At 47.9% G+C, this 27,452-nt stretch overlaps 1 protein-coding gene and 1 long non-coding RNA gene across 2 annotated transcripts in view; one reads left to right on the forward strand and one right to left on the reverse strand.

Annotated features, from left to right (window-relative positions):
• LOC308580258 overlaps nt 1-27,452 on the forward strand; it is a 423,078-nt gene that overhangs the window by 211,846 nt on the left and 183,780 nt on the right. The window lies entirely within an intron of this gene.
• On the reverse strand, nt 8,681-10,305 carry NOG (noggin). The gene has a single exon (XM_081181565.1). It carries the CDS (start codon nt 10,063-10,065, stop codon nt 9,391-9,393), a length of 675 nt encoding a protein of 224 aa, XP_081037691.1. The 5' UTR covers nt 10,066-10,305; the 3' UTR covers nt 8,681-9,390.

A 27,452-nucleotide genomic window follows, 5' to 3' on the forward strand; every position in this document is an offset into this window, starting at 1 on the left:
CTCGGCAACAAGTGATTGGCAGAGAAGAAGAAGACGACTCTGGAGATGTTGTAGTTTGATTTGATCATCCATCATCGCTGATCATTGGCTGTGCCTCTGCTGGCTGGGGCTGATGGGAATTGGAGTCCCACAACATCTGCAGGGCACCTCCTGCTTAGAGGGGTTTCTCCAGCATCCTGTGAGCCCATCTTGCCCCTTCCTCAATCCTGCTCAGGCATCCTTCCGCGCAGCCTGTGCACATCACATCCACTTTCCCCTTGCAGAGAGCAGCAAAGAATGAAGATGTCGGCAACGCATTGTGGCCTATTTTAAATTGTCTGTGGAATTGCAAGTCTTCCAAGTGGCACTGCTAGAGGGTAAATTATGCAGTATATCTGCCCCCTGCATTTTGTATTTAGCATTATGATTTTTGTTGTTATCGCCTCGGAGTTCCCCTCCTCTATGGATGCATGAAAACAATAAAAATATAATAAATCCCTCTCATCCCCGCCATGGCCTTCTGGAACTCCTTTGCTTTTGCCTGAAGTCCAAAGGTATCCAGCACGAAGAATATTCTAAATGTGATCATCCATCCAGCATGTCTTTTAGGCGCCACTAAGATTAAATGAAAGAATCATAAGATGGAGGCCTTTGACTTTTAATCCTTTTACAATGGAACCTTTAGATAGTCTTGGGGGCAGGGTGCCTCCTATATGAGTAACAGTCCTCCTTGTTCCTCTTTGCTAAGTTAATGAATACATGCAACAATAAGGTACCTGGACCCCCTAACCCTCCCTCTTCCCCCACCTGATTGGAAGGGAAAGCGCATTAAATAAGGGGAAGGCGTGTGGGGCGGGGCGGGACAGGGGATGCCTCTTGAGCTATGTGGAATTTGCAGCGTTAGACTCCCAGCGAAGGGAGGGGGGAAATCATGTTTAAAACAATTGACATAATAGATGCCTCCACACTTTTCATTTTCAAATGCCATGGATTCCGAGATAAATACAGAAAGGTGCAAAACTCCCACCCGACTTATTTCCCCCTGCAGGAAAAAAAAGAGTTGCTGTTAACACCCCCACCCTGCTTTTTGGGGGGAGTGCTGCTTATTTATTGGTTTGTTCCAAAGTACAGTGGCACGTGGGTGGCGTTGTGGGTTAAACCACAGAGCCTAGGACTTGCCAATCAGAAGGTTCGAATCCCCGCCACGGGGTGAGCTCTCATTGCTCGGTCCCTGCTCCTGCCAACCTAGCAGTTTGAAAACACGTCAAAGTGCAAGTAGATAAAGAGGTAGGTAAGGTAAACGGGAAGGTAAACGGTGTTTCCGTGCGCTGCTCTGGTTCGCCAGAAGCGGCTTAGTCATGCTGGCCACATGACCCGGAAGCTGTACGCCGGCTCCCTCGGCCAGTAAAGCGAGATGAGCGCCGCAATCCCAGAGTCGTCTGCGACTGGACATAATGGTCAGGGGTCCCTTTACCTTTTTACAGTGGCTGCCAGAGATGTATCACCCTGTTTATAAGGCTCCAAGCCTGCACAGACTTACCTGGGAGTAAGTCCCATTGGGCTCCATGGGGTTTACATCTGAGTACATAGGAGCCAACTCCTACGGGCTGAAGTCCCTTTGTCCCCCACCCTAAAATATTTGAGGGGGCCACCCCCCCCATTGCTGGGCATTGCCGTTCAAATTGTGTTTCCATGCCACATCGTGTGATTGATTTTGCGGGCCAGAGCGTATCTGCCCCCCCCCAATATTTTATTCAAGTTGGCACTTGAAGACATCAGCAATGATTGCATTTGCAAGGGTATCAGAGTGAGCGAGAGAAAGAGAGAGAGAGAGAGAGAGAGGAGGGGTGGGAGAAGGAAGAAGGAAGGAAGGGATCTGGCCCTTTGTGGGATTAAAGTCTATTGATTGTAACTGAGTGCCCAAGAAGAAATCCTGGCTTGAAAGCCACTGCCCAGGCCTGGGACATGTGTAGCAAAGGTAAATCTCCAGTGTATACAGAATCTTCCAGTGTCTACAGACAGCTCCACATCTGGAACAAGCAGCGCTGCGTGGCTGGGGGTGTGACTTCCAGACAATGTTGAGCAGCAACCTTTTTCAGCCATGGGCCGGTCCACCGTCCCTCAGACAATGTGGTGGGCCGGACTATATTTTGAAAGGGGGGGGGGAGAACAAATTCCCAAGCCCTACAAATATCCCAGAGATGCATTTTAAATAAAAGCACACATTCTACTCATGTAAAAACACTCTGATTCCCGGACCGTCCGTGGGCCGGATTGAGAAGGCGATTGGGCCGCATCTGGCCCATGGGCCTTAGGCAGTGGCGTAGCGTGGGGGGTGCAGGGGGGGCGGCCGCACCGGGCGCAACATCTGGGGGTTAGGGTTAGGGGGTGCAAATTACTTGCCTTGCCCTGGGTGCTGACAACCCACACTACGCCACTGGCCTTAGGTTGCCTACCCCTGGTGTTGAGCCAAGCACCTCTGCATGAGGAAATAACTTATTGACTAGTACTAGTGCATTAGAGACATGAGGTTAACTGGGTGCAGCAGGGATCGCCAAGCTAGTGCCCATGAATGCCATGGTGCCAATAAAGGCCTTCATTGGTGCCCGTGGGAAGATGCTGCAGGCTCTGGGCTCCTTCCCTCCCTCCCTCCCTCCCTCCCTCCCTCCCTTCCTTCCTTCCTTCCTTCCTTCCTATTTAAAAAAGTACATCTCTAGCAGTTCAGTAAAGAAAGTTGTGGGGTAAAATTGGCAGGTGCCTTCCAAGCAATTTCTGTAAAATGACAGTGAAATGACCTTGTGTATTTTCCCCGGTCCTGAAGAATGCTTTCTGTTGGTATTAGACAGCAACAGCATCTCTCTCTCTCTCTCTCTCTCCCCCCCCCCCCGGTGTAAAATTGATATTGTGTTATCTCCACAATCAGGAGCAGCTGGACATAGCTGACTTCCTATGGTAAGCATAAAGTGGTCAGGGGTGGCTGGCCCTCTAAGTGTCCCTATTTTTCAGGGACAGACTACAGATTTTCGGATTTACAGATCTGATCCTAGAATTTCCCACTACTCCTTAGGACACCCCCCATTTTCATCGGAGAAATGCTGGAAGGTGTCCCTATTTTCAGTGAAGGAATAATAGAAACTTAGGCCATCTGTCCCAAGCAATGTAGGAATCTCAGCTGTTGGAGGGTACGGTGTTATGTGAGCCTCAATCCAAGTAGATAAGTAACTATACAACCTTTGGAAGACATCTGAAGGCAGCCCTGTATAGGGAAGCTTTTAAATTGATGATGATGATGATGATAACAGCAACAACAACACATCCCTATTTTCATCTGAGACATGTTGGAGGGTATGGGGTGGTTGTCCCTCTAAGACAATGGGGAGGCATTATGTGTTCTGCCCCCCCCCCACTGGCGCCCCCAGCCCTCTCTCAAAATTCCAAATGCACCCACCACTCCATATAGCTTGATGAATCCTGGGTTACAGGAAGTGGACTGATAAGGCTTCAGTTGTTACTGGTAAAGCCTTGTTGTTGTTTAGTCGTTTAGTCGTGTCCGACTCTTCGTGACCCCATGGACCAGAGCACGCCAGGCACTCCTGTATTCCACTGCCTCCCGCAGTTTGGTCAAACTCATGCTGGTAGCTTCGAGAACACTGTCCAACCATCTCGTCCTCTGTCGTCCCCTTCTCCTTGTGCCCTCCATCTTTCCCAACATCAGGGGCTTTTCCAGGGAGTCTTCTCTTCTCATGAGGTGGCCAAAGTATTGGAGCCTCAGCTTCATGATCTGTCCTTCCAGTGAGCACTCAGGGCTGATTTCCTTCAGAATGGAGAGGTTTGATCTTCTTGCAGTTCTTCATGGATCACTGCCTTGCCGTGGCGAAGTTGCTTGAATAACTCAGAGAAGCTATGAGCTATGCCAAGCAGGGCACCCAAGATGAACAGGTCATAGTGGACCAAACGTGATCCACCTGGAGGAGGAACTGGCAAGCCACTCCAGTATCCCTGCCAAGAAAACTCCATGGACAAAGACAACAGGTAAAGCCTGGAAGGGTGCAAATTTTACCCGAGGTCACCAGGCCCCGAACCGCAACTCACTTAAGCCTAAGCTCTATTTTAAACTGACTCACAATGCACGCCAGTTCAATTACGTTGAAGTAAATTCACTTTGAAAGGAGTGGTGAGGTTTTGAATGATCCTGATGAGTCCCTGCCATCCTAAACCAAGTAAACTTGGTAATACTTGCAAATGTGTGTTGGAGAGAACTAAACCAGGATAATTGGAATCCATCCCCTTGGGTTTAACTGGGCTGAGGATCCAGATGTTGGAAGGCTAATACTGGAACAAGGCTGCAATCCTAGGCATATTTACTTTGTTCAATTGAAGCTACAGTGGTACCTCAGGTTACATACGCTTCAGGTTACATAGGCTTCAGGTTACAGACTCCGCTAACCCAGAAATAGTGCTTCAGGTTAAGAACTTTGCTTCAGGATGAGAACAGAAATCGTGCTCCGGCGGCACGGCAGCAGGAGGCCCCATTAGCTAAAGTGGTGCTTCAGGTTAAGAACAGTTTCAGGTTAAGTACAGACCTCCGGAACGAATTAAGTACTTAACCACTGTACTTCAAATTAAGGCTTCAAACCTATTCACACAGCCTGAATAGCACAGTTGGTTAGTGCAGGGTGCTAATAACGCCAAGGTTGCAGGTTCGAACCCCCCATGGGACTTTGAAGATGCTCAAACTCAGGACAAAAGTTAAGAGGAAGGCATGCTTGGCAAATCCAAACTGTGATCAACTCCTGCCCAGAAACATATGTCCCCACTGTGGAAGGATGTGTGGATCCGGAATTGGCCTCCACAGTCACTTACGGACTCACTGTTAAAATGGTGTTCATGGAAGACAATCTTACTCGGCGACGAGTGATCGCCAAATAATAATAAAAAGGGACAGTTGCATATTCCTGCATTGCAACTCTGCAATTCTCTGGTTCACTTACCTGAGACAGAACACGTAGCAAACAAAGAATAGAGCTATCAATGTCCTTGTCTGGGAGGTTGTTGGTGACGGGGAAGCCAAGGGGGTGTTTGGGATATGGAAGAGCAGCTGAAGGAACAAGAGGAAGTATTGATCACCCATTGACTGAAGTATCTGTGATAAAACGTAGGAGCGAAGGGTATCTTTGTAAGGGTGCCCCGACCTATTCTGGCTGAGTTCCTGTGCCTATAACGTGGCCTTTGCCAAGCTGGTGCCCTTCAGATGGATTTTCTTTTTATAATTACAACTCCCCTGGGAGTTGGCACCGGCTCGGAGAAGACTTTGCAGACTGAGAAGAAGACCAACAGGTGCAGCTCTGCAGGCAGAGAAGTTTCCCAATTTCTTGTACAGTGGTACCTCGGGTTAAGTTCTTAATTCGTTCCGGAGGTCCGTACTTAACCTGAAACTGTTCTTAACCTGAAGCACCACTTTAGCTAATGGGGCCTCCTGCTGCTGCCTCGCTGCCGGAGCCCGATTTCTGTTCTCATCCTGAAGCAAAGTTCTTAACCTGAAGCACTATTTCTGGGTTAGCGGAGTGTGCAACGTGAAGCGTATGTAACCCGAAGCGTATGTAACCCGAGGTACCACTGTATTTTCAAAAAAGTCCATCGATTTTACTATGAACTCATTTTAGACGATTTGCAGGGTTGCAGTAAGGATTACAGACATGATGAAGTTCAGCATTTTGAATACTAAAACAGAAATATATATAGGCTATTTGCTTAGGGAACAAAAATCAACCCTGTTGAATTTCTGGCACGCTCTTATTTGATAAGCAACTGACCAGGAAACAAAGAGGGCTGCCTGGTGTGGGATTTCTTTGAACCCACAGAAGCCATGGGGGGGCAGGCTTTATGTTGGGGGGAACAGAACTGAGTTATCTGCAATGCAATTGGCCAGTTAGTTATTTTTATTTATTTACTCGATTGGAGGGGCAGCTGTCCCCCCCCTGCCTATGCCCCTGGCTCTCCCACAGTTTAAAAGGAATGAAAAACTTTTGGCCCACCAGATAGTTGCCACACGGCAACCTCACATCAGCCGAAACCAGCATGATGGGAGTTGTAGTCCAACTCTGGTGGTCCAGAGGCTCCCTAATCCTGTTTTGGAAGCACCGACACCCTTTCCTGGCTCTGTAATTACAGCATCACAAATGTGGACAGAAGAGGGGTTTTTCTCCCACAAGCATGCGTTGTAAAGGAAAAAGGAAGAAATACATGTCCCCACCTATTTTTTTATTGAGGGGGCAAAAGGAAGAGTGGAGTGACTGATTCAGATTAGTTGCTCTGGAGTCATGCACCCTCCAACGTGGCACAGCCTGCCTTTCTAGTCTGGATAGCTCAGTTGGTTAGAGCGTGGTGCTGATCACGCCAAGGTTGCAGGTTCGATCCCCACATGGGACAACCTGCATATTCCAGCGTTGCAGGGGGTTGGACTAGACGATCCTCAGGGTCCCTTCCAAATTTATAATTCCATGATTCTGCTATTCTTTCCCAGAAACACAACTACAGTGGTACCTCGGGTTAAGAACTTAATTCGTTCTGGAGGTCTGTTCTTAACCTGAAACTGCTCTTAAACTGAGGTACCACTTTAGCTAATGGGGCCTCCCACTGCACGATTTTTGTTCTCATCCCGAAGCAAAGTTCTTAACCTGAAGCACTATTTCTGGGTTAGCGGAGTCTGTAACCTGAAGCGTCTATAACCTGAAGCGTCTGTAACCCGAGGTACCACTGTATAGCTGCTTGAGTAGCAAGAGGTGAAGGACAATGGGAGCCAAACTCAGGAATAGGAGTGCCAACTTGACCCTGCAACCACGGGGGCCTTTTACAGTGTGCATGGCTCTGGCACTGAAATTTGTGTATGCCTGCATGGGTGTAGCATGGAGTTTTGTTAGGGGAGACAGGACTTGGTTAGGTGGGGCAGAACCGACGTGATTAGTCAGTCAGTTAAGTATTTTTTATTGTTTTACTTAATCTGGGGGGGGGGAGCTGCCCCCCTTGGCTATGTCCCATGGGTGCCCGGCCCCTTTCATGGGTAATTTTGTGGGTGCTCGGGCACTCAGGGAGCCGGCACCTATGCTCTGGAAAGTGGAAGGCAGGGAGAGAAAAGAAGGATCTCAACTCCGGGCAATTTGGATGCACAAAAAAAGACGGGCAAGGCTAGAGCACGGAGAGGGACGGGGGTGGGGTGCAATGATGTTGGAGGCGCCGTCTTGCTTTCTGTTCGGAAGCCGAGGGGTTAAGCGCAAAGGGGGCGGGCAGGCGGAGAGGGGCGCTGGCTCGCTCTGGCGCGGGATAGGCGGCTGTCTCCAGCGAGCGCTCAAGAACGCGCCGTCGAGGCTCAGGTTTCCTCTGGGCTCGACCACAATGGGAGGTGTCAGAGACACGTGGCTCCTTGTAAATGAGATGTCAAAGCGGTAACCGCTGAGCTGCTCTCTCTCTCCCACCCCACCCCCCGCCACTCCCCGCTCGAGGCGTCTCTGCCTTGTGCCTTCCAGGATGGGTGACAGCCAATAGCGCAAGCAGCATTACAAAGCAAAACCATCAACCGGTCCCGCCGCCTCTCCTCCAAGTTTTAACACTCCCTTAAAAGGGGGGGGGGGGACAGAAAGGAAAGAAAGAGCTAGATCTCCCCAGGAACCGTGCTCCAGTTTTATGCACACTTTTTTTTTTTTGGGGGGGGGAGACCTGAACGTGGGAGGGCCTTCCTTCCGAGCAAACCTAGATGTGGTGCTGTTAAAAGAAAAAGGAGTGTTTTGCCTCCATCAGCATTCCTGCCCCCAAATGCAGAAAGTAGTCAAAGAGAGGCAATGAAGCACAGTGGTTAGAGCCTGGGAGCTCAGATTCAAATTCATGCTCATCCATGAAACATCTTGGGCAGCCTTCAGGCCAGCCGTCTTCTTTTGGTCTGACCTACCTCGCAGGTGGCGCTGTGGGTTAAACCACAGAGCCTAGGACTTGCTGATCAGGAGGTCGGCGGTTCGAATCCCCGTGACGGGGTGAGCACCCGTTGCTCGGTCCCTGCTCCTGCCAACCTAGCAGTTCGAAAGCATGTCAAAGTGCAAGTAGATAAATAGGTACCGCTCCGGCGGGAAGGTAAACAGCGTTTCCTTGTGCTCCCCTGGTTCGCCAGAAGCAGCTTAGTCATGCTGGCCACATGACCCGGAAGCTGTACGCCGGCTCCCTCGGCCAATAAAGCGAGATGAGTGCCGCAACCCCAGAGTCGGCCATGACTGGACCTAATGGTCAGGGGTCCCTTTACCTTGCAGGGTTGTTGGGGGGATGGAATGGGGAGGGAAGAACCACGTATGCCGCCTGGAGCTCCTTGAAGGAAAGGCGGGATGCAAATTAAGTGTATTATTAAGGTACAGCAAGCTCCCTTTAACACAACCCAACGCCTCTGACCTTAGCCTCCCAGCCCAACACCGAAGAGAATCCACAGGGCTCCGTGTTTTAGTGGTTGATTTTAATTCTGAACTGAACTTTTTTGACTACAAGGGAACGAATATAAAGAATAAATAGCAGACTCTCTTCCATTTACAGAGGGTTAAAGACATTCCAACAGCAAAAAAAAAAGTTCACTATATACAGTAACACCGTGTCCTAAGCTTTTTATTATAATAACAATAACAATAATAATATCTTGAAGTCCATAAAAAAAAATCCACACGCAACGCACACATACATTTTCCGAAGAATGGAAAATATCTTATATATATTTATATATATATATATGTTTCTTTTCTTACCAAAAGTTCACGTTTCTTTTTTTAAAAAAAAAGCTTCGCAAAAAAGCGAAGTTGTTTTTTTAGGGAGTGGGGCAGATGGGGGCCTGTTTGTTTGTTTAGGTTCTTAAATTCCCCTAATATTTTTCTCTGGAATATAAATTAAAAGGAGGGGAGAGGGAGCCAAAATACCTTAAAGCGGCGATCAATGAGGAGACTCTTTAACAATACAGTAGACGAGGGTGTTTACTCCACGTTGTAACACTGACCTTTTTAAACAGGAGATTTCAAACGGGGAGGGTGCCTCTATTTATATAGCCACACGCGCGCACTTTCTGTCACCTCTGCACGACTCTCTCTTTCACACACAGACACACGCTCGCAGACATAACAAAGTTACATTCCCCTACACTTCGCAGTGCAGTGCAACGTTTTGAACCGGGAGGCCGAAGAGCTGTCCGTAGTTTTGGAGCTTTTCCAAGGTCCACTACCGCAGTCCGGTTTTAGTTTTGTTTTTTTGTGGGGGTAGAGAAACAGATCAAGAGATTTGAGAGGGGGTGGGTGGCTGGCACGATCTTTGCAGTGTTTTTTTTTTAAGGGGTGAGGATGGGAATTAAGTGCACCGCGCAGGCAGCTCCCTTCCCGGTCCCCCCCACGTCCACTAGCAGGAACATTTGCACTCGGCGATGATGGGGTATTGGATGGGGATCCACGTGCAGCGCTGCCCGCCCCGGCGCTGGCACCTCCACCTCAAGATGGTCAGATGCACCGACTTGGCCGGCTTGCAGACCATCCCTTCGGGGACGGAGCACGACCTTTTGCTGAAGCAGCTGCCCACTTTGACGTAGCGGGGCCAGAAGCGACTGCCCAGGTCGTTCCACGTGTAGAGGACCGGGCAGAAGGTCTGCGACCACAGCCACAGCTGCAGCTTCCGGCGAAGCTTCTTACTCAGCCGGTGCTTCTTGCTGGCCTGCAGGCCCCCGTCGTAAAACTCCAGGCTCTTGATCTCGCTGGGCATGGCCCCCGACGGCCTCTGCCTCAGCAGCAGGTCCAGCTCGGCTAGGTCGTCCCCTCCCAGGCGATCGTCGGCCAGGGAGACCGCCATGAAGTTGGCGTCGAAGTGGGTGCCCAGGAGGTTGCGCAGGAGCGTGTCGTTGAGGTCCTTCTCCTTGGGGTCGAAGATAGGGTCCGGGTGCTCGATTAGATCCACCAGGGGCAAGTTGTCGCTGGGCGCAGGGCGGATGTGCAGGTAGTGCTGGCAAGCGCCTCGCTCCAGACGGAGCCCCAGGAGAACTACCAAGGCATAAATAGTCACGAGCCACTGGGAATGATCCATCCTCGACGGGGTGGGGGGTACGAAAGGGAATGAGGGAGGCTCACCGGGCGGCCAGGCCCAGCAAAAACGGCATCGGGAGAAGCGCGCAAGGGACGGCGCGAGGATCCGAGCAAGCCGTCGTGGGAAAGAAGTAGGGGATGCGCCACGCTCAGTCCCGCGGAGCAATTCGGCGCGTGCAAACGCCTCGGGTGAGTATATGCAAAAAGAGGGCTGGGGGGGGAAATAAAATAAATAAGAAAAGCACACGCCACCAAGCCAAAGCAAACCGTCGCGTTCCGGAGACCTGACGCCTCGTCCGGCTCGAGTGCAATTGTTCCTCTGGCTCCCGAGTTGGTTGCGCGGTGTCACTCAGCAAAAGCTTCTTCTGCAAACTTCCCCTCCGGCTCGCGTTTCTCTTTGCAAAAGCCTGCAAAAGCAGCCGCCGCCGCAACAGCAGCCGCCGCCACGCACGTTGGCACCAGCTTGTCTGCTTCGCGAGGATCCAGCGCCTTTAAATTTCCTGCCCGTGCTCCTCCATCACTATGGAAACCACCGACTCGCTCTTTCCCGGCACCTCTCTCCTTTAAAAGAAGAAGAAGAAGAAGCGGAGGACAGATTGGAGAGGAGGGGGCGGCGGCGATCCCTCCACGAAAGCCAAAGTCCTGCCGGGAGCAGCTCCTGTTGCAAACCTCTGGCCGGACCACGCCGAGCCGTCCACCAAAGCGAGGCCAAGGCGCCGAGTGTCTCTCTGTCTCTCTGCGCTCCGCTGCAAAACGTGCCGCTGCCGAAGCGTGGCTGGGAGAGGATGCTCTGCAGCGCGCGCGCGCCTTTCGCCTTCCTGCAGCCTGCAAGGCAAGCAAGCGCACCGCTGCAATCCACGAGGTCGGGCAACTTCCTCGCTCGCTGCTGCTGCTCCTTCTTCTGCCCCTCCGCCTGGCTCTGCTGTGGGTGGGTGGCAGGCAGCTTTCAGACCAAGCTCCTCGAGCTGGAGTTCCGTGCCAGCAGCAGGAGAGCTCTGCAACCTTGCAAGGCACCTAGCCTCTCCATGTGCGCCTCTGCGCGCTCTCACTGGCTCCTTTCACTTTCCTTCCTCCGCCTCCAAGCTCTTTCCCCTCCCCTTGCCTTCCCCCACTTATTGCCCCAGTACCTGGTCGCGGCGGCTGCATTTATTTGCGCCGCTACTACACACACACACACACACGCACACAAACGCGAGCCCGTGATGTAATTCCTAAGCGCGTTTGTTGGCGTCCAGCCCGAGAAGTTGTCTGCAGACGCCTCCTCTCTCCGAGCGTGAAATTGCTGCCTAATGCTAATCCAAGCTGGAGGAGAGGGCGCCCTCTGCTGGGATTAACTTCAGGACCCGGCGGCTGCTGTCCCTTCTCCCTCAGGTAACTTCTTGAAATAGTCCAGGCGTGCGAGAGAAGCGTGGTTGTTACACAAACACTGTCGGGAGGTCTGGACGAAGCTCTCCCATCAGGCTTGCACCTCCTCGTTTTCTGTCTTCTTATTTTCTTCAAAGGGCAGCGATGATATCCAAGAAATAGAGAATCCCACCCCCGGCAGCAACACATCGCAGACATCTTACTTCCAAGGCTTCAAAGGAAGAAGAACTCTTAATTTCCATAGGCGGTTCTTTCCAATGTTTTGCTGGCTTCCTCCTTTTCTGAAAGTTATGTCCAGATTTAGGCAATGCAATGTATGTGTGTTGGTGGGCATAGGTGCTGGCTGCTTGGGGTCCTGGGTGCCTGAGAGCGCCCACAGAATTTCCCATGAAGGGACCCAGACACCCATACAATTTTTGGTGGCAGGGCCATGCACACTGCATGACACCCAAAGCCGCGGGCACTCACAGTCGTGGGGCCAAGCTTTCACTCCTGTTGGCAGGGGAAGGGAGCCTTTGGCAAGTCCTATTCTTCCTCTGACAGATCCTGATCTTCCTCTGACAGATCTGACAGATCCTGAAGCTGAGGCTCCAATACTTTGGCCACCTCATGAGAAGAGAAGACTCCCTGGAAAAGACCCTAATGTTGGGAAAGATGGAAGGAACAAGGAGAAGGGGACGACAGAGGACGAGATGGTTGGACAGTGTTCTCGAAGCTACCAGCATGAGTCTGACCAAACTGCGGGAGACAGTGGAAGACAGGAGTGCCTGGCGTGCTCTGGTCCTTGGGGTCACGAAGAGTTGGACACAACTAAACGACTAAACAACAACAACAACAATCCTTCCTCTGATCACTGCCATGCTGGGGCATGCAAAATTACCTACCCAGGGGTGCCAACTTGAATAAAATATGGGGGGGGGGCAGGTAAGCCCTGCTCCATAGAATCAGAGACTTTGCTTACACATGCCATTTGAATGGCACTTTCCATCAACTTTGCAGTCTCCTGCTCCCTTCAAATGCGGCAGTTAGACTGGTGACTGGGAGCGGCCGCCGAGACCACACAACACTGGTCTTGAAAGATCTACATTGGCTCCCAGTACATTTCCGAGCACAATTCAAAGTGTTGGTGCTGACCTTTAAAGCCCTAAATGGCCTCGGTCCAGTATACCTGAAGGAGCGTCTCCACCCCCATCATCCAGCCCGGACACTGAGGTTCAGTACCAAGGCCCTTCTGGTGGTTCCCTCACTGCGAGAAGTGAGGTTACAGGGAACCAGGCAGAGGGCCTTCTTGGTAGTGGCACCCGCCCTGTGGAACGCCCTCCCACCAGATGTCAAAGAGAAGAACAGCTACCAGACTTTTAGAAGACATCTGAAGGCAGCCCTGTTTAGGGAAGCTTTTAATGTTTAAGAGACCACTGTATTTTAAAATTTTGTTGGAAGCCACCCAGAGTGACTGAGGAAACCCAGCCAGATGGGCGGGGTATAAATATATTATTATTATTATTATTATTATTATTATTATTATTATTAATTGGGTGGAGGCCGTGAAGGGACATTGGCCCATAGGAGTTGGCTCTTACGTCCAAACCACTGTCCTATCCTGCAGTGGAAGTGCCTCTTGGGGCCTCTTAATGTGCACCCATTGATTGCATGTGGAACTGCATGCCACTGGACTCATTCCTGTCGCCCTTCCCGTCTTTCCATGTTGAACGGGAAGGTCTGGGATGGGGATTGTTAAGGAGTCGGATGCCGTTGCAGCCCTGCTCACAAACTTATGGGATGGCTCAGGGGGTAGAGCATGAGGTTGTGGACAAAAGATTCCTGAAATTGCAGCGGGTTGGGCTAGATGACCCTCGTGGTCCCTTCCAACTCTACAAGTCTATAATTCTATGATTGGGAGTTGCCCAAGCATGGGTAAGTCTCAAGCCCTTGCCAGCTCCTTCAGGCCTCCTTGCTCGAGGTGGAAAGGTGGAAAGTTGTGTGGAAGGTGCGTGCATCCTCATCCCTCCACAGAACCATTTTAAGAAAACGTGAACAGGGCTTGAAACAATTGCTCCCCATTTTCTCCTGGCTCTGCTTCCTTCCTGTTCTTTTGTTCTTTTCCCTGTTTTCCACAACTATGCATTCAAAGCATGTGGCTTCCCCTTAAATAATCCTGGGAACTGTAGTTTGATCCTTCACAGAGCTACTATTACCAGTTCCCAGGAATCTTTGGGAGGGAAGCCAACATGCTCTGAATGCATGGTTGTGGATGTGATGTCAGTTTTGATTGTAAACTCCTGTCTTCTTTCATTCTGTATAGCACCATGCACCTTGACGGTGCCACATGAATAAATAAATGTCAGGGGAAGCGCACAATTGAATTTAGATGAGGGCATGGCCAGGCTCACACCCTTGTTCAGCTATAAAGCTCATCTGAGCGGCTTTGGGCAGGTTACTGTTAAAAAAAACTCCTCCAATATTATTGTGTAGATAGAACAGCATAACACCTGACACAGTTTCCTTACCTCTTTGGAGAAATGCAAATATATGTGCATGGGAGAGAGACGTCTTCACCTCTGCCATTAAAACCTGTTCTGCCTTATTCTTAAGAGGGTAAGGTAAAGGGTAAAGGGACCCCTGACCATTAGGTCCAGTCGTGACCGACTCTGGGGTTGCGGCGCTCATCTCGCTTTATTGGCCGAGGGAGCCAGTGTATAGCTTCCAGGTCATGTGGCCAGCATGACTAAGCCGCTTCTGGCGAACCAGAGCAGTGCACGGAAACGCCATTTACCTTCCCGCCAGAGTGGTACCTATTTATCTACTTGCACTTCGACGTGCTTTCGAACTGCTAGGTTGGCAGGAGCAGGGACCAAGCAATGGGAGCTCACCCCGTCGCAGGGATTCGAACCGCCGACCTTCTGATCGGCAAGTCCTAGGCCACCTGCGTCCCTTCTTAAGAGGGTAGGAGAGTTTGAACCATGATATCTGCTTTCCAGGTCAGCTGGGCAGTAATATTTGGGAGGAAACCCTGCTCTGTAGGAAGCCACAGCATCTTGAAGACCTTGCCAGAACAGGACACGGGAGGCAATGTTGCTTCTAGAGATGTTTTTAGGGATTGTCCAGATGAGATGAATCCTAGATCGGTTGTCCCAGGCCCCATATCTCCTGCTCCTCTCCTCCATTTTTAAGCATAATTCTTTAGAAACAACTTTGCACACAGGGTGGCTGGGTGCTCCATAAACTATCCCACTATTTTAAACTTCCCAGAGGCACTCTATAATAATTCTGTGTCCTGGGCCTGTATCCTGAGTATACATACCTAGCAATGCCCCTGGTCCCGTTACACCAGGGATGGCAAACTTGTGGCCCTCTGGATGTTGTTGGACTACAACTCCCAACATGCCTAGCTGTTGGCCACAGTGCCTGGGGCTGATGGGAGCTGGAGTCGATAACAACATCTGGAGGACTGAAAGTTCTCCATCTCTTCTAGCTAATGGGACACTTAACTGTGAATAATACTCATACATTCTAGGGGCAAAGCACGTGACACATTCAGAAAAGGCACCTGGGACTGTGATTGGGTTAAGTCATCTAGTTCTGTTCCATTAAAGGCCAGGAAATTCCATTGTCATCAGTTGGATATCCTCCTGTGAACTCTCAAGTCCTGTACTCGAAACTGCTTTGAATTCTGAAGACCTCTTGCAACTTCAGACCTAATGGGCAGTGGCAGTTTCTGGAGGTTTCTGCTGTTATAATATACAGTTACTGACGCATGCTTGCATGCATGAAAGGGTTAACCTGAGCCCTGAGCTCAAGTTGTCACTGGGTGTGACTTAGGAGGCTCCTAGCAACCATTGCTTCTCCCTTTTCTCTCTTCTTTGCTGCCTTCCTCGAAGAATGAAGCCATGCATCTTGCCTCTCAGGTGCAAGAAAAACCAGCTGAATGGAAAATCTCTTTAAAAGGAGATTTTTACAGACTGCATCTCTGCTAAACCGAATATTGCATGAGTCTTTTAGTAAGGAAACCAAATTCTTTTCTTTTTAAGTCACTTGGAACCCTTTTCTTCTTTATTTTTACTGTCAATGGATGGAGACTTGTTTGCTGTAATTTCTGAAACTCTGTGAGTAAAACATTCACTTATTTGCAAAGCTAAGTGTCTGTGATTTATTCTAGCCTAAGTATTTTCATGGGGAAAATTTGTTTAAAGGTGGACGAGGGCAGATGTAAATTTAACCAAGTTTTAATGTGTTTGGAGCAGTCACAATTGTGCTTAACTCTGCTACGAGAGAATAAGGATCTCTCTTCCAAACTTCTGTCTTCAAAGTCGGCAATGCAAGGGGTTTCCTGCTCCAGTATGGGGCAAGATCAGTTCATTATGGCAGGTCAGTGCAGGAAACCTTGGTGCACCATAGATTCAATTTTATCACAGGCAACTGTGAGAACAGGATTCTGGACTAGATGGGCCATTGGCCTGATCCAGTAGCTATTCTTATGTTCTTATCAGACGAGGATACCAGGTATCTATGCATATCTAAAACCACCAGAACGGAAACAGAAGAACCAATCAGGGGTCCCCTCCTCTTGCCCTGAAAGATGCCTTCTGAACACCCCCTCCCCACCTACCGACTCTGCTACATTCTCTGTCCAAAACATACCATATTTTTTGCTCCATCAGACGCACTTTTTTCTTCCTAAAAAGTAAGGGGAAATGTCTGTGCATCTTATGGAGCGAATGTGTGGTCCCTGGAGCTGAATTGCCCAGAGGCAAAAAGCAGATCATGCTTCTTTCTTTTTTTTTTTAAAAAAAGAGGGAAGTGGGTGTTGAAACAAAGCCGCTGATCGTTTGCGATCGGGGAGCGAGATAAGGGACGCTAGAGATAAAGGAGGCTGCCTGGGAGGGGGAAGTTAAAGACAGCAAACTTGCAAAGGGGGGGGGGGGACAGGAAGACTAAAGCAATAAGGAGAGAAATTATAAGAAAAGGAGGAGCAAAAAAATGCTCCAGCTAAGGAAAATATACTACACTAAGGCAAACAAGAGGGAAGGGTGTGTTGAAAGGAAACAGCTGATCAGTGGGATCAGAAGAGAGATAAGGAACTAGAGGAGGCTGACTGGGAGGGGGGAGGTAAAAGCCCATGGATCCTCAGGAGTTTTACATTAGGTCACCCCAAATTCACCATCAGATCACATAGCATGTCCATGGCTACAGCCTGCACCCAAAATATCACACACCCACTGTTTCCTGGGGCCGCAATGGTGCAAAAATGTGGTTACAAAGCACGGATCCACATGTATCCTCAGGGTTTTTGCATTGGGTCACCCCAAATTCACCATCAGATCACATGTCTGTGGTCACAGCATAAAGCACAAAAATCATACACCCACTGCTTCGTTCAGAATATTTTTTTTCTTGTTTTCCTCCTCTAAAAACTAGGTGCGTCTTATGGTCAGGTGCGTCTTATGGAGCGAAAAATACGGTACTTTCCTGGTAAGGGAGAACATGTCTGTGTTTCAGCTTCAAATTTGATAAAGTGACTGTTTCCACATTTACAAACATTTCGCTAGGAAATATCCGAGAATGTGGATGCACTTTGCACTCAGTCGGCACATTTAATTTAGCCAGCAGAATGTGTGTGGCTCAGTACTAGACTTCTATTAAAGTTTAATAGCAGACCCACCACCGCCTTCAATGAAGACTGCATGCGTGATTAATTTCAAGCATCTCTTGAAGTAAATCAGTACTTAAGTACTTTGCTTAAATAGGACCTTGCTTGATAGGTTATCCTTTCAGTGCCCTCTTCTCGGCTCCGAAAATCACTGAAGTTAATAGTGCTCTCCGTAGAGGTATATAATGGCCTTAAGCAGTGGCGTAGCGTGGAGGGTGCAGGGGGGGGCCGGGTGCAACATCTCGGGGGGGGGCGGAAGAGACTCAAGTGCTAAAATCCACGGGTTAGGGGGCGCAAATTACTTGCCTTGCCCCGGGTGCTGACAACCCACGCTACGCCACTGGCCTTAAGTGTTTTACTAGAGTACTCTACACCAGTCTCTTGATTTAGGAGCCGCTGAATCCATGAGCATGTTTCTATTTTGGAAAAAAGAGTGCTAGTTTTGTAATATTCCCTGTGATCTCTCTCTATTTTCTCTTCCTCTCTCTCGTCCCCTTACTTGCATTGTAATTATATTTTCAAGAATTAACCCACCTACCTACGGCCATGATGAGTTCTCCAGTCTTTAATCAAAATTAAGAACAGATGTGTTTCTCCTTTTTTTAAAGGGACTCTGACTCATCCAGATGTTATGGGTTTGATCCAAGGAGTTCTAGGTGAAAATTCAGAGTCCTGGGTTATATCAAAAGAATCGGTCAGCATGATCATAGCAGCTACCCCTTGGTTAATATTTCTGTGGCTCTGTGAAATATGGGAACTTTATCCAGGTCTCTCTATCCAGCCAGTTCCGCTTGTAACGAATTATTTACAAGTATGCAAGTTGCAACTGATACGGGTGAATCATGTTTTGAGTCAAGGACCTCCATTGCACGCACACTCACTCATATCAATAAACCTAAGTATCTAGGTATGCTCGTTCAAGTATATCAGATATTATTTCAACTGCTAGAGTGATTAAGTATGCCTGGTTAATATTTCCACTCACTTCCCTTTGGAGTTGGAAATTGCTTCGAGGTGGTGGGGAAGCTACAAGGAGAAAAATGTTTTAAATGAGCTCTCTGTCTCCTTTTATTTCAATGCTCAAGTTCTAGATTCTAGATGTGACAGAAAGCAACAGTATGCTAAATAGGATCTCAGTGAAAAATTATTGGCTCAGCCATCAATAAAATATTATTCAACCCTTCCAAAATCACCCTCTTTGTTTTTAATAAAGAGAAAATAATATAATTAACAAATCTAAACCGTTTTAAAAAATGCTCAGGAAAAAATGAAATAATAAATCAAGGGTAGGGAGCCTGTACGCCTTCAAGTTTTGCAGATCCCCCAAGTGTCCCTATTTTCCAGAGACAGTACCAGATTTAAATAATCCACCCCAGTTTCTGATTTGATCCTGGAATGTCCCGCTTTCCCTTAGGACGTTCCCATTTTCATTGGGAAATATTGGACAGTATGGAGTTATGCAACCCCCAAGCCAAGGAGGTAAGTAACTATACAACCTTTAGAAGACATATGAAGGCAGCCCCTTATAGGAAAGTTTTTTTGTTTTATTATGTTTTTATATATATTGGAAGTTGCCCAGTGGCTGGGGCAACCTAGTCAGATGGGTGGGGTATAAATAAAATAATAATAATAATAATAATAATAATAATAATAATAATAATAATAATAATAATAATAATAATAATAATAATAGTTATTGAATAGGACACCCCTACTTTCATCAGATAAATGTTGGAGGGTATGCCGTTGTTGGACTACAACTCCCATCATGCATGACCACTGACTGTGCTGGCTGGTGCTGATGAGAGTGGGAGCCCAACAACACCTCAAGTAACACAGATTCCCCACAGTTGGTATTAGTAAGGTATAACTTAGGACAGCATACTGCATTCCTTTAAAAATCCATGCATCAGGTGTGCAAAGCAAGGAGAGTGATAAAAATAATGCTTTTACATGGTTTGATATCCTTTTATTATTTAAATGATTGTGCAAATCTCAGTCCTTGCAACTGCCACCCTTCATCACACATAAAACGTCAGAAGGACACAATGGGGCGGCAATGATGTTGCTTTCCTCTCCCTTTTATTTCATAATGTTACCCTGTTATCCCTGGGTGGAAAAACCCTATGGAAAATGATGTATAAAAAAATTCCTGCTCTCTAGCGCCATCTGGTGTTGCATGTTTATAGCACATTCGAATCATTGTTTCTTTCCTAATGTAGCTGGGTCCCCTGTTACAAGATGACACAGTTGGCTCTATACGAAGCTGTGCTTTCTCCTTTACTTGGCAATAGCTCAGCTGGTTAGAGAGTGGTGCTGATAATGCCAAGGTTGCAGGTTTGCTCCCTGTTCGGGGCAGCTGCATATTTCTGCATTGCAGGGGGTCAAACTAGATGATCCTCAGGGATTCTATGATACTTTGTACAATTTATTTTTTCAATGTTTGCTTTTACCTTAGAAAACAACAATACCCCCACCCCCCGAAAGTGATGGTAAAAACAATATCTTGGCGCTTTATATGTATCCCCTACCAGCCAGCTCCAAACAATTTAATCTGGTTTTGCTTTGGGGTGAAAACCAATCTCGCCATGATTAGCCATTTTTTGCCTGATGTGGTCTTCATAATACACACACAAATGTCAAAGGATCATTCTGCCATCGTACGTTTGGCAGGGAGGGGATTCAACAGGAGTTTCCCTTATATTCACTCTCTGGGAGACTAGCTGGTAAGTTTCAGAGAATCAAAGATGGTTGTCCACCTTAAGATTTGTTTCTTAGCTGACGCTCCTATCATATCTCAAGGGATCCACAGAAGGGCAAACTAGACATTAATACAGGTCTTCTTCTTGTTGTTTAGTCGTTTAGTTGTGTCCGACTCTTCGTGACCCCATGGACCAGAGCACGCCAGGCACTCCTGTCTTCCACTGTGTCCTGCAGTTTGGTCATATTCATATTGGTAGCTTCGAGAACACTGTCCAGCCATCTCGTCCTCTGTCGTCCCCTTCTCCTTGTGCCCTCCATCTTTCCCAACATCAGGGTCTTTTCCAGGGAGTCTTCTCTTCTCATGTGGTGGCCAAAGTATTGGAGCCTCAGCTTCAGGATCTGTCCTTCCAGTGAGCACTCAGGGCTGATTTCCTTCAGAATGGAGAGGTTGGATCTTCTTGCAGTCCATGGGACTCTCAAGAGTCTCCTCCAGCACCATAATTCAAAAGCATCAATTCTTAGGCGATCAGCCTTCTTTATGGTCCAGCTCTCACTTCCATACATCACTACTGGGAAAACCATAGCTTTAACTATACGGGCTTTTATTGGCAAGGTGATGTCTCTGCTTTTTAAGATGCTGTCTAGGTTTGTCATCGCTTTTCTCCCAAGAAGCAGGCGTCTTTTAATTTCCTGACTGCTGTCACCATCTGCAGTGATCATGGAACCCAAGAAAGTAAAATCTCTCACTGCCTCCATTTCTTCCCCTTTTATTTGCCAGGAGGTGTTGGCCCAGTGGGCATGATCTTAGTTTTTTTGATGTTGACTTCAGACCATATTTTGTGCTCTCCTCTTTCAACCTAATTAAGAGGTTCTTTAATTCCTCCTTACTTTCTGCCACCAAGGTTGTGTCATCTGCATATCTGAGGTTGTTGATATTTCTTCCGGCAATCTTAATTCTGGCTAGGGATTCATCCAGTCCAGCCTTTCGCATGATGAATTCTGCATATAATTTTAAATAAGCAGGGAGACAATATACAGCCTTGTCGTACTCCTTTCCCAATTTTGAACCAATTAGTTGTTCCACATCCAGTTCTAACTGTAGCTTCTTGTTTTACTGCTTCAGAAATAATGGACAGGGGAGCACCAGGACCACTGTGTGTTGGGAAGGGACTAACCCCCGCCCCCTGTACTGTGCTCCCATGGAAATCACCCCCATGGCTATTTCTCCTAGGAGGGAAGCTTCATTTGGCATCAAAGAGAAAGTGTTGAAGCCCACCCCTCTGCATGCTGTGGTCACGATCCCTCCTGTGGCTATTATTTTTAAAGTAAAAACAATACACATGTGCATTTAATGGAGCGCTGCATTGTGTTTGGCCCTGATTTGTCGCCTCTCATTGCTCCTGACAAAAGCAATGAATGAATTAGGCAATAAAGCTTTCGAAGCCTCCCTTGTCTTCGTTCTATCTGCCTGCCAAAAAGAAGACAGAAAGAGAATTCTGCCCTGAAATGAAGCCAGGGTGGGCTTCGGCAAAATATGAAACTTGCAAATATTCATAAATTTACGTGTGCGGTTGGTAGGGACAGGGAAGAAATTCAGTTTGGCTTACATTTTAAGGTGAACCTCTGTCAGTCACACTTCCCAAAACAAAGCACAAACCACTGACTGTCCTTTGAAATCCACCCTTCTCCAAATTTTTGCAGCGCATTTCTCCAACCCCAAAAATGCAATGTGTTTATTAGTAGAAAGTTAGCAAACATGGTGCCCTGCAGAAGTTGTGGACTACAACTGCCATCACTCCAGTCTATTGGCCATGCTATCTGAGGCTGATGGGAGCTGTAGTCCAAAATATCTGAAGAGTACCACATTGTCTATCCTTGTATTAGTGCGAATGCATGCATACAAATGAGAGCCAGTGTGGTGTAGTGGTTAAGAGCGGTAGACTCGTAATCTGGTGAACCGGGTTCGCTTCCCCGCTCCTCCACATGCAGCTGTTGGGTGACCTTGGGCCAGTCACACTTCTTTGAAGTCTCTCAGCCCCACTCACCTCACAGAGTGTTTGTTGTGGGGGAGGAAGGGAAAGGAGATTGTTAGCCGCTTTGAGACTCCTGAAGGGGAGTGAAAGGCGGGATATCAAATCCAAACTCCTCTTCTTCTACAAATGCATTAAGTAATGAAAACATGCGGAAAGACACATTATATTGGGGGAGGCTGCTAGCAAAAATGTATATTAGGGGGAACTGCATACAGAAATGTGCACATTAGCAGAAATGTGCTGACATTCCTTGTGATTTTTTAAAAAAATAAAAGAAGTCTACAGACTGGGGTTGGGGGGTGGGAATCCAAACTTGAGAGGGTTCAGAATATGGCATTCTGTGAAGGAGTCTTCCTTCAGCTTTTCAATAAGGCAAGCTCAGTGTAAATTCTTGCTATAATAGTACAGTGGTACCTCAGGTTAAGTACTTAATTTGTTCCGGAGGTCCGTACTTAACCTGAAACTGTTCTTAACCTGAAGCACCACTTTAGCTAATAGGGCCTCCTGCTGCTGCCGCGCCGCCGGAGCACGATTTCTGTTCTCATCCTGAAGCAAAGTTCTTAACCTGAAGCACTACTTCTGGATTAGCAGAGTCTGTAACCTGAAGCGTATGTAACCTGAAGCGTATGTAACCTGAAGCATATGTAACCACTGTATTTAACTCCTTACCAGGCCGAAGAAAATATATGGAGGGGACACATTTTCAATCGTTGGAAGGGGTCAACTGCAAACGCACATTTATTACACAACGTGGTTGGAATTGCAGCAGGCCTATGAATTTTGGAAGCAAATTGTGCATCAAGAAACGTTGGAGAAGAGCCTCAAAATTCCTCCTATGCCAATCTTATTTAGCTGGATTGAGGGGGCTGTTTCTGTTGTTGATTGCAGGCTTGCAAATGGGGGAAAAACACAGCACCCCTCAAGTCCCATCTTACACAGGAATGATGATTGAAGCGTCTGGGTTTGGCAAGACTGGACAAACTGACTGACTCGGATTGTAAGAGGAATGGAAGAGTTTTTAAAAGACATAAGGCAACATTTTCCGAGAGATGGTTGCCTTTAGTGAACTGCTGGAACATGAATTGGGGAAACACAATACTTGAAAGAACTTTTATTCCTGTAAACAACCAATTAGGAAAATAAAAATGTGGGGGGAATGAGAAACTGAGAGAAACCAGATCTTACCCATTCCTAGCAGTTAATACTGAGAATGGTGGTCCGTTGTGGGGTCTGTAGTACTCCCAGTTGCCCTGTCTCCACATATTAGATGCCATCAGGAGATTTTTATTCTGATTCAGGGCTCGTGACTAGTGATCACTGCACAAATTTATGGAGGACAAAACCTATCAGAGGAAGTGTTCCTTGAATACCAGTTGGTGAGAATGGCAGGTGAGGAGAGAGCTGTTCTGCTCATGTTATGCCCTGGCTTCTTACAGGCAGTTGGTTGGCCATTGTGAGAAGAGAATACTGTACCAGATGGGACACTGACCTGATGCAGTTGGCTGTTCATAAGAAGAGAAACGCACCAGAAAATATAAGTCATAATCAAATGAAAAGAGTAATATCACTATCTGTGGTTGTTATGGGAGAACTAATACCTGCAAAGGGATTTTGAGTACACAATTTCAAAACCTTTTGAGTACAATTTTGACACCATGGCTATTGACTCCTAAACCACTCACGAGGGACGCAGGTGGCGCTATGGTCTAAACCACTGAGCCTCTTGGGCTTGCAGATCGGAAGGTCGGCGGGTCGAATCCCCATGATGGAGTGAGCCCCTGTTGCTCTGTCCCAGCTCCTGCCAACCTAGCAGTTCAAAAGCACACCAGCGCAAGTGGATAAATAGGTACCGCTGTGGTGGGAAGGTAAATGGTGTTTCCGTGCACTCTGGCTTCCGTTATGGTGTCCCGTTGCGCCTGAAACGGTTTAGTTATGCTGGCCGCATGACCCAGAAAGCTGTCTGTGGACAAACGCCAGCTCACTTGGCCTGAAAGTGGAGATGAGATCCTCAACCCAATAGTTGCCTTTGACTGGACTTAACCATCCAGGGGTCCTTTACCTTTAAAAGGTAAAGATAAAGGACCCCTGACAGTTAAGACTAGTCGCGAATGACTCTGGGGTTGCAGCGCTCATCTTGCTTTACTGGCCGAGGGAGCCGATGTTTGTCCACAGTTTTTCCAGGTCATGTGGCCAGCATGACTAAGCCGCTTCTGGCAATACCAGAGCAGTGCACAGAAATGCCATTTACCTTCCTGCCAGAGCGGTACCTATTTATCTACTTGAAGTGCTTTCAAACTGCTAGGTTGGCAGGAGCAGGGACCGGGAAACAGGAGCTCACCCTGTTGTGGGGATTCAAACTGCTGACCTTCCGATCTGCAGGCCCTAGGCTCAGTGGTTTAGCCCACAGCGCCACCTTAAACCACTCACATAACTGAATATCCGCAGGACAGAGGAGAATAGAGTGTGAGGCTGTTCAGCTCATTCTGCTTCGCAGTTTTATTGATTATACAGTACGAAAAGTCATTAAAAAGGATGTTTCTTCAGTAAACAAAGCAAAACAACAGGAGTTTTAAGGTTACACTCTTGATTCTGAGACAAGACATTGCAGTAAATCTCCTGCCCTCTTGTTCTGCCGATGGGAGCTGAACATTTTGAGCCCCAGGACATTTTGCTGAAAATGTCATTCGATAATCCAATTCGAATCTTCAAAGTTCAGTGTCAGTACTGACATTCCGAGTCCTCTCTTTCCATTGATCTTTAAAATACTCACCTCCCCACTCTTTCTGTCTGCTTTTGTGTGTCACTCAGCCTTTTTCTCTCTCTCTGCTTCAGTTTCGCCATCTAAAAATGAGCATTTGCTGGATCACAATGGCACACCCTCCAACATTTCTCTGATGAAAATAGGGATGTCCTATTCAACAACAACAACAATTTTACTATTTATACCTCGCCCATCTGACTGGGTTGCTCCAGCCACTCTGGACAGCTTCCAACATATATTTGTTGTTGTTGTTGTTTAATCGTTTAGTCGTGTCCGACTCTTTGTGACCCCATGGACCAGAGCACGCCAGGCACTCCTGTCTTCCACTGCCTCCCGCAGTTTGGTCAAACTCATGCTGGTAGCTTCGAGAACAGTATCCAACCATCTCGTCCTCTGTCGTCCCCTTCTCCTTGTGCCCTCCATCTTTCCCAACATCAGGGTCTTTTCCAGGGAGTCTTCTCTTCTCATGAGGTGGCCAAAGTATTGGAGTCTCAGCTTCAGGATCTGTCCTTCCAGTGAACATAACAAAACATTAAACGTTAAAAAAAGCTTTCTTATACAGGGCTGCATTGAGGTGGCTCGGGGGTCAGATAACTCCATACCCTCCAACATGTCTCCAAAGAAAATAGGGATGTCCTAAGGAACAGCAGGACATTCCGGGATCAAATCAGAAACCAGGACAGCTTCTGTAGATCCAGGACTGTCCCTGAAAAATAGGGGCACTTAGAGGACCTGACATACCCTACAAAGCCTTCCCTAATATGTTGCCCACCCGATGTTTTGGACTATAACACCCATCACCCATAAGCTATACCAGCCTCAGGGTTCTGCCCTCTCCCCCATGTTTTTTAACATCTACATGCAGCCGCTGGGAGAGATAATCAGGGGGTTTGGGTTGGGTGCTCATCAATATGCGGATGATACCCAGCTGTACCTCTCTTTTAAATCAGAACCAGTGAAGGCGGTGAAGCTCCTGTGTGAGTGTCTGGAGGCGGTTTCAGCTAATGGATTGAGGCTGAATCCTGACAAGACAGAAGTACTGTTCTCGGGGAAAAGGGGGCGGGCTGGTGTGGAGGACTCCCTGGTCCTGAATAGGGTAACTGTGCCCCTGAAGGACCAGGTGCGCAGCCTGGGAGTCATTTTGGACTCACAGCTGTCTATGGAGGTGCAGGTCAATTCTGTGTCCAGGGCAGCTGTCTACCAGCTCCACTTGGTACGCAGGCTAAGACCCTACCTGCCCTTGGACTGTCTCACTAGAGTGGTGCATGCTCTGCTTATCTCCTGCTTGGACTACTGCAATAAACCCTATGTGGGGCTACCTTTGAAGGTGACTCAGAAACTGCAATTAATACAGAATGCGGCAGATAGACTGATGACTGGGAGTGGCCACCGGGACCATATAACACTGGTCCTGAAAGACCTACATTGGCTCCCAGTACGTTTCTGAGCACAATTCAAAGTGTTGGTGCTGACCTTTAAAGCCCTAAACGGCCTTGACCCAGTTACCTGATGGAGCATCTCCACCCCCATTGTTCAGCCACTGAGGTCCAGTTCCGAGGGCCTTCTGGCTGTTCCCTCACTGCGAGAAATGAGGTTACAGGGAACCAGGCAGAGGGCCTTCACGGTAGTGGCGCCTACCCTGTGGAACGCCCTCCCATCAGATGTCAAGGCAATAAACAACTATTTTACTTTTAAAAGACAACTTTTAAAGGCGGACCTGTTTAGGGAAGTTTTTAATGTCTGACGCTGTATTGTTTTTAATAGTTGGTTGGAAGCCGCCCAGAGTGGCTGGGGATACCCAGCCAGATGGGTGGGGTATAAATAATAAATTATTATTATTATATAGCAGCAGCTGATGGGAGTTGTAGTCCAACCATATCTGGAGAGCACAAAAGGTTGCCCTAACATTGCAGTAGAACGACATTGCAAACATTTCTTAAATGTTTCCAATGCTTCCTACTTGTCCATTATCTGACAGGTATGTTCATGCTTTCATCACAACGCTAACTCCTAGATGTCGGGAGCGCAGGAAATAAGTGGCTGGCGAACTAGTGTGTAAGCAGCAGGGAACCCCCCCCTCTGGAAGTTATAAGATAGTCTCAGCAAAGGGAGTTGTACCATAGAATGTAGACATAAACGGATGGAGCTGGCAGGAAACCTGCAGCGGTTGTCATAAATGGCCTATAAATAATATATATTTTCAAGCCTAAGCCCATGATGAATGCTTTAGAGTTGCGTCAGTCCCTAGAGGACCAGTGTACTGATTCAATCGCAATGAGCAACAATGAAGAAACTCTTGAACCACAAACACAACATGCTTCCAAGGAGTGTTAGCTGTGAGATTTCAAAGCCAGGCTGCAAGCTGTATTAACAATCATCCCACACATGCAATACAAGGGTGGAAAAAGAATAGCGTACGTTTAGATTGGCCAATGCCAACTTGGTGGTTGGGGCTGATGAGAGTAGTCGTCCAGGCTGGTGGCCATGACTGCCTCCTTTTAGGAGTGAGCTCTGTAGTTACAGCCTGAGGCTCGCCATCTCTCCTTTCATCAATTAGAAATTTTTGCCACATGGGTGAATAAAATACAAGGAACCTCCTCCGCCATCCACGATAGCCACCATTAAACACAAATGCACTTTGCTCTGTTGCTGATTCCATCTCATCCCTAAAGGGTAAAGGACCCCTGACCATTAGGTCCAGTCGTGGCCAACTCTGGGGTTGCGGCGCTCATCTCGCTTTATTGGCCAAGGGAGCCGGCGTACAGCTTCCGGGTCATGTGGCCAGCATGACTAAGCCGCTTCTGGCGAACCAGAGCAGCCGCTTCTGGCGAACCAGAGCAGCGCACGAAAATGCCGTTTACCTTCCCGCTGGAGCAGTA

This window comes from Podarcis bocagei, assembly GCF_964188305.1.
Source record: "Podarcis bocagei genome assembly, chromosome: 2".
Classification (NCBI taxonomy): domain Eukaryota; kingdom Metazoa; phylum Chordata; class Lepidosauria; order Squamata; family Lacertidae; genus Podarcis; species Podarcis bocagei.

Excerpts from the sequence above, each read along its gene's own strand:
- NOG (XM_081181565.1), bottom strand. The coding sequence starts at position 10,065 with ATGGATCATTCCCAGTGGCTCGTGACTATTTATGCCTTGGTAGTTCTC.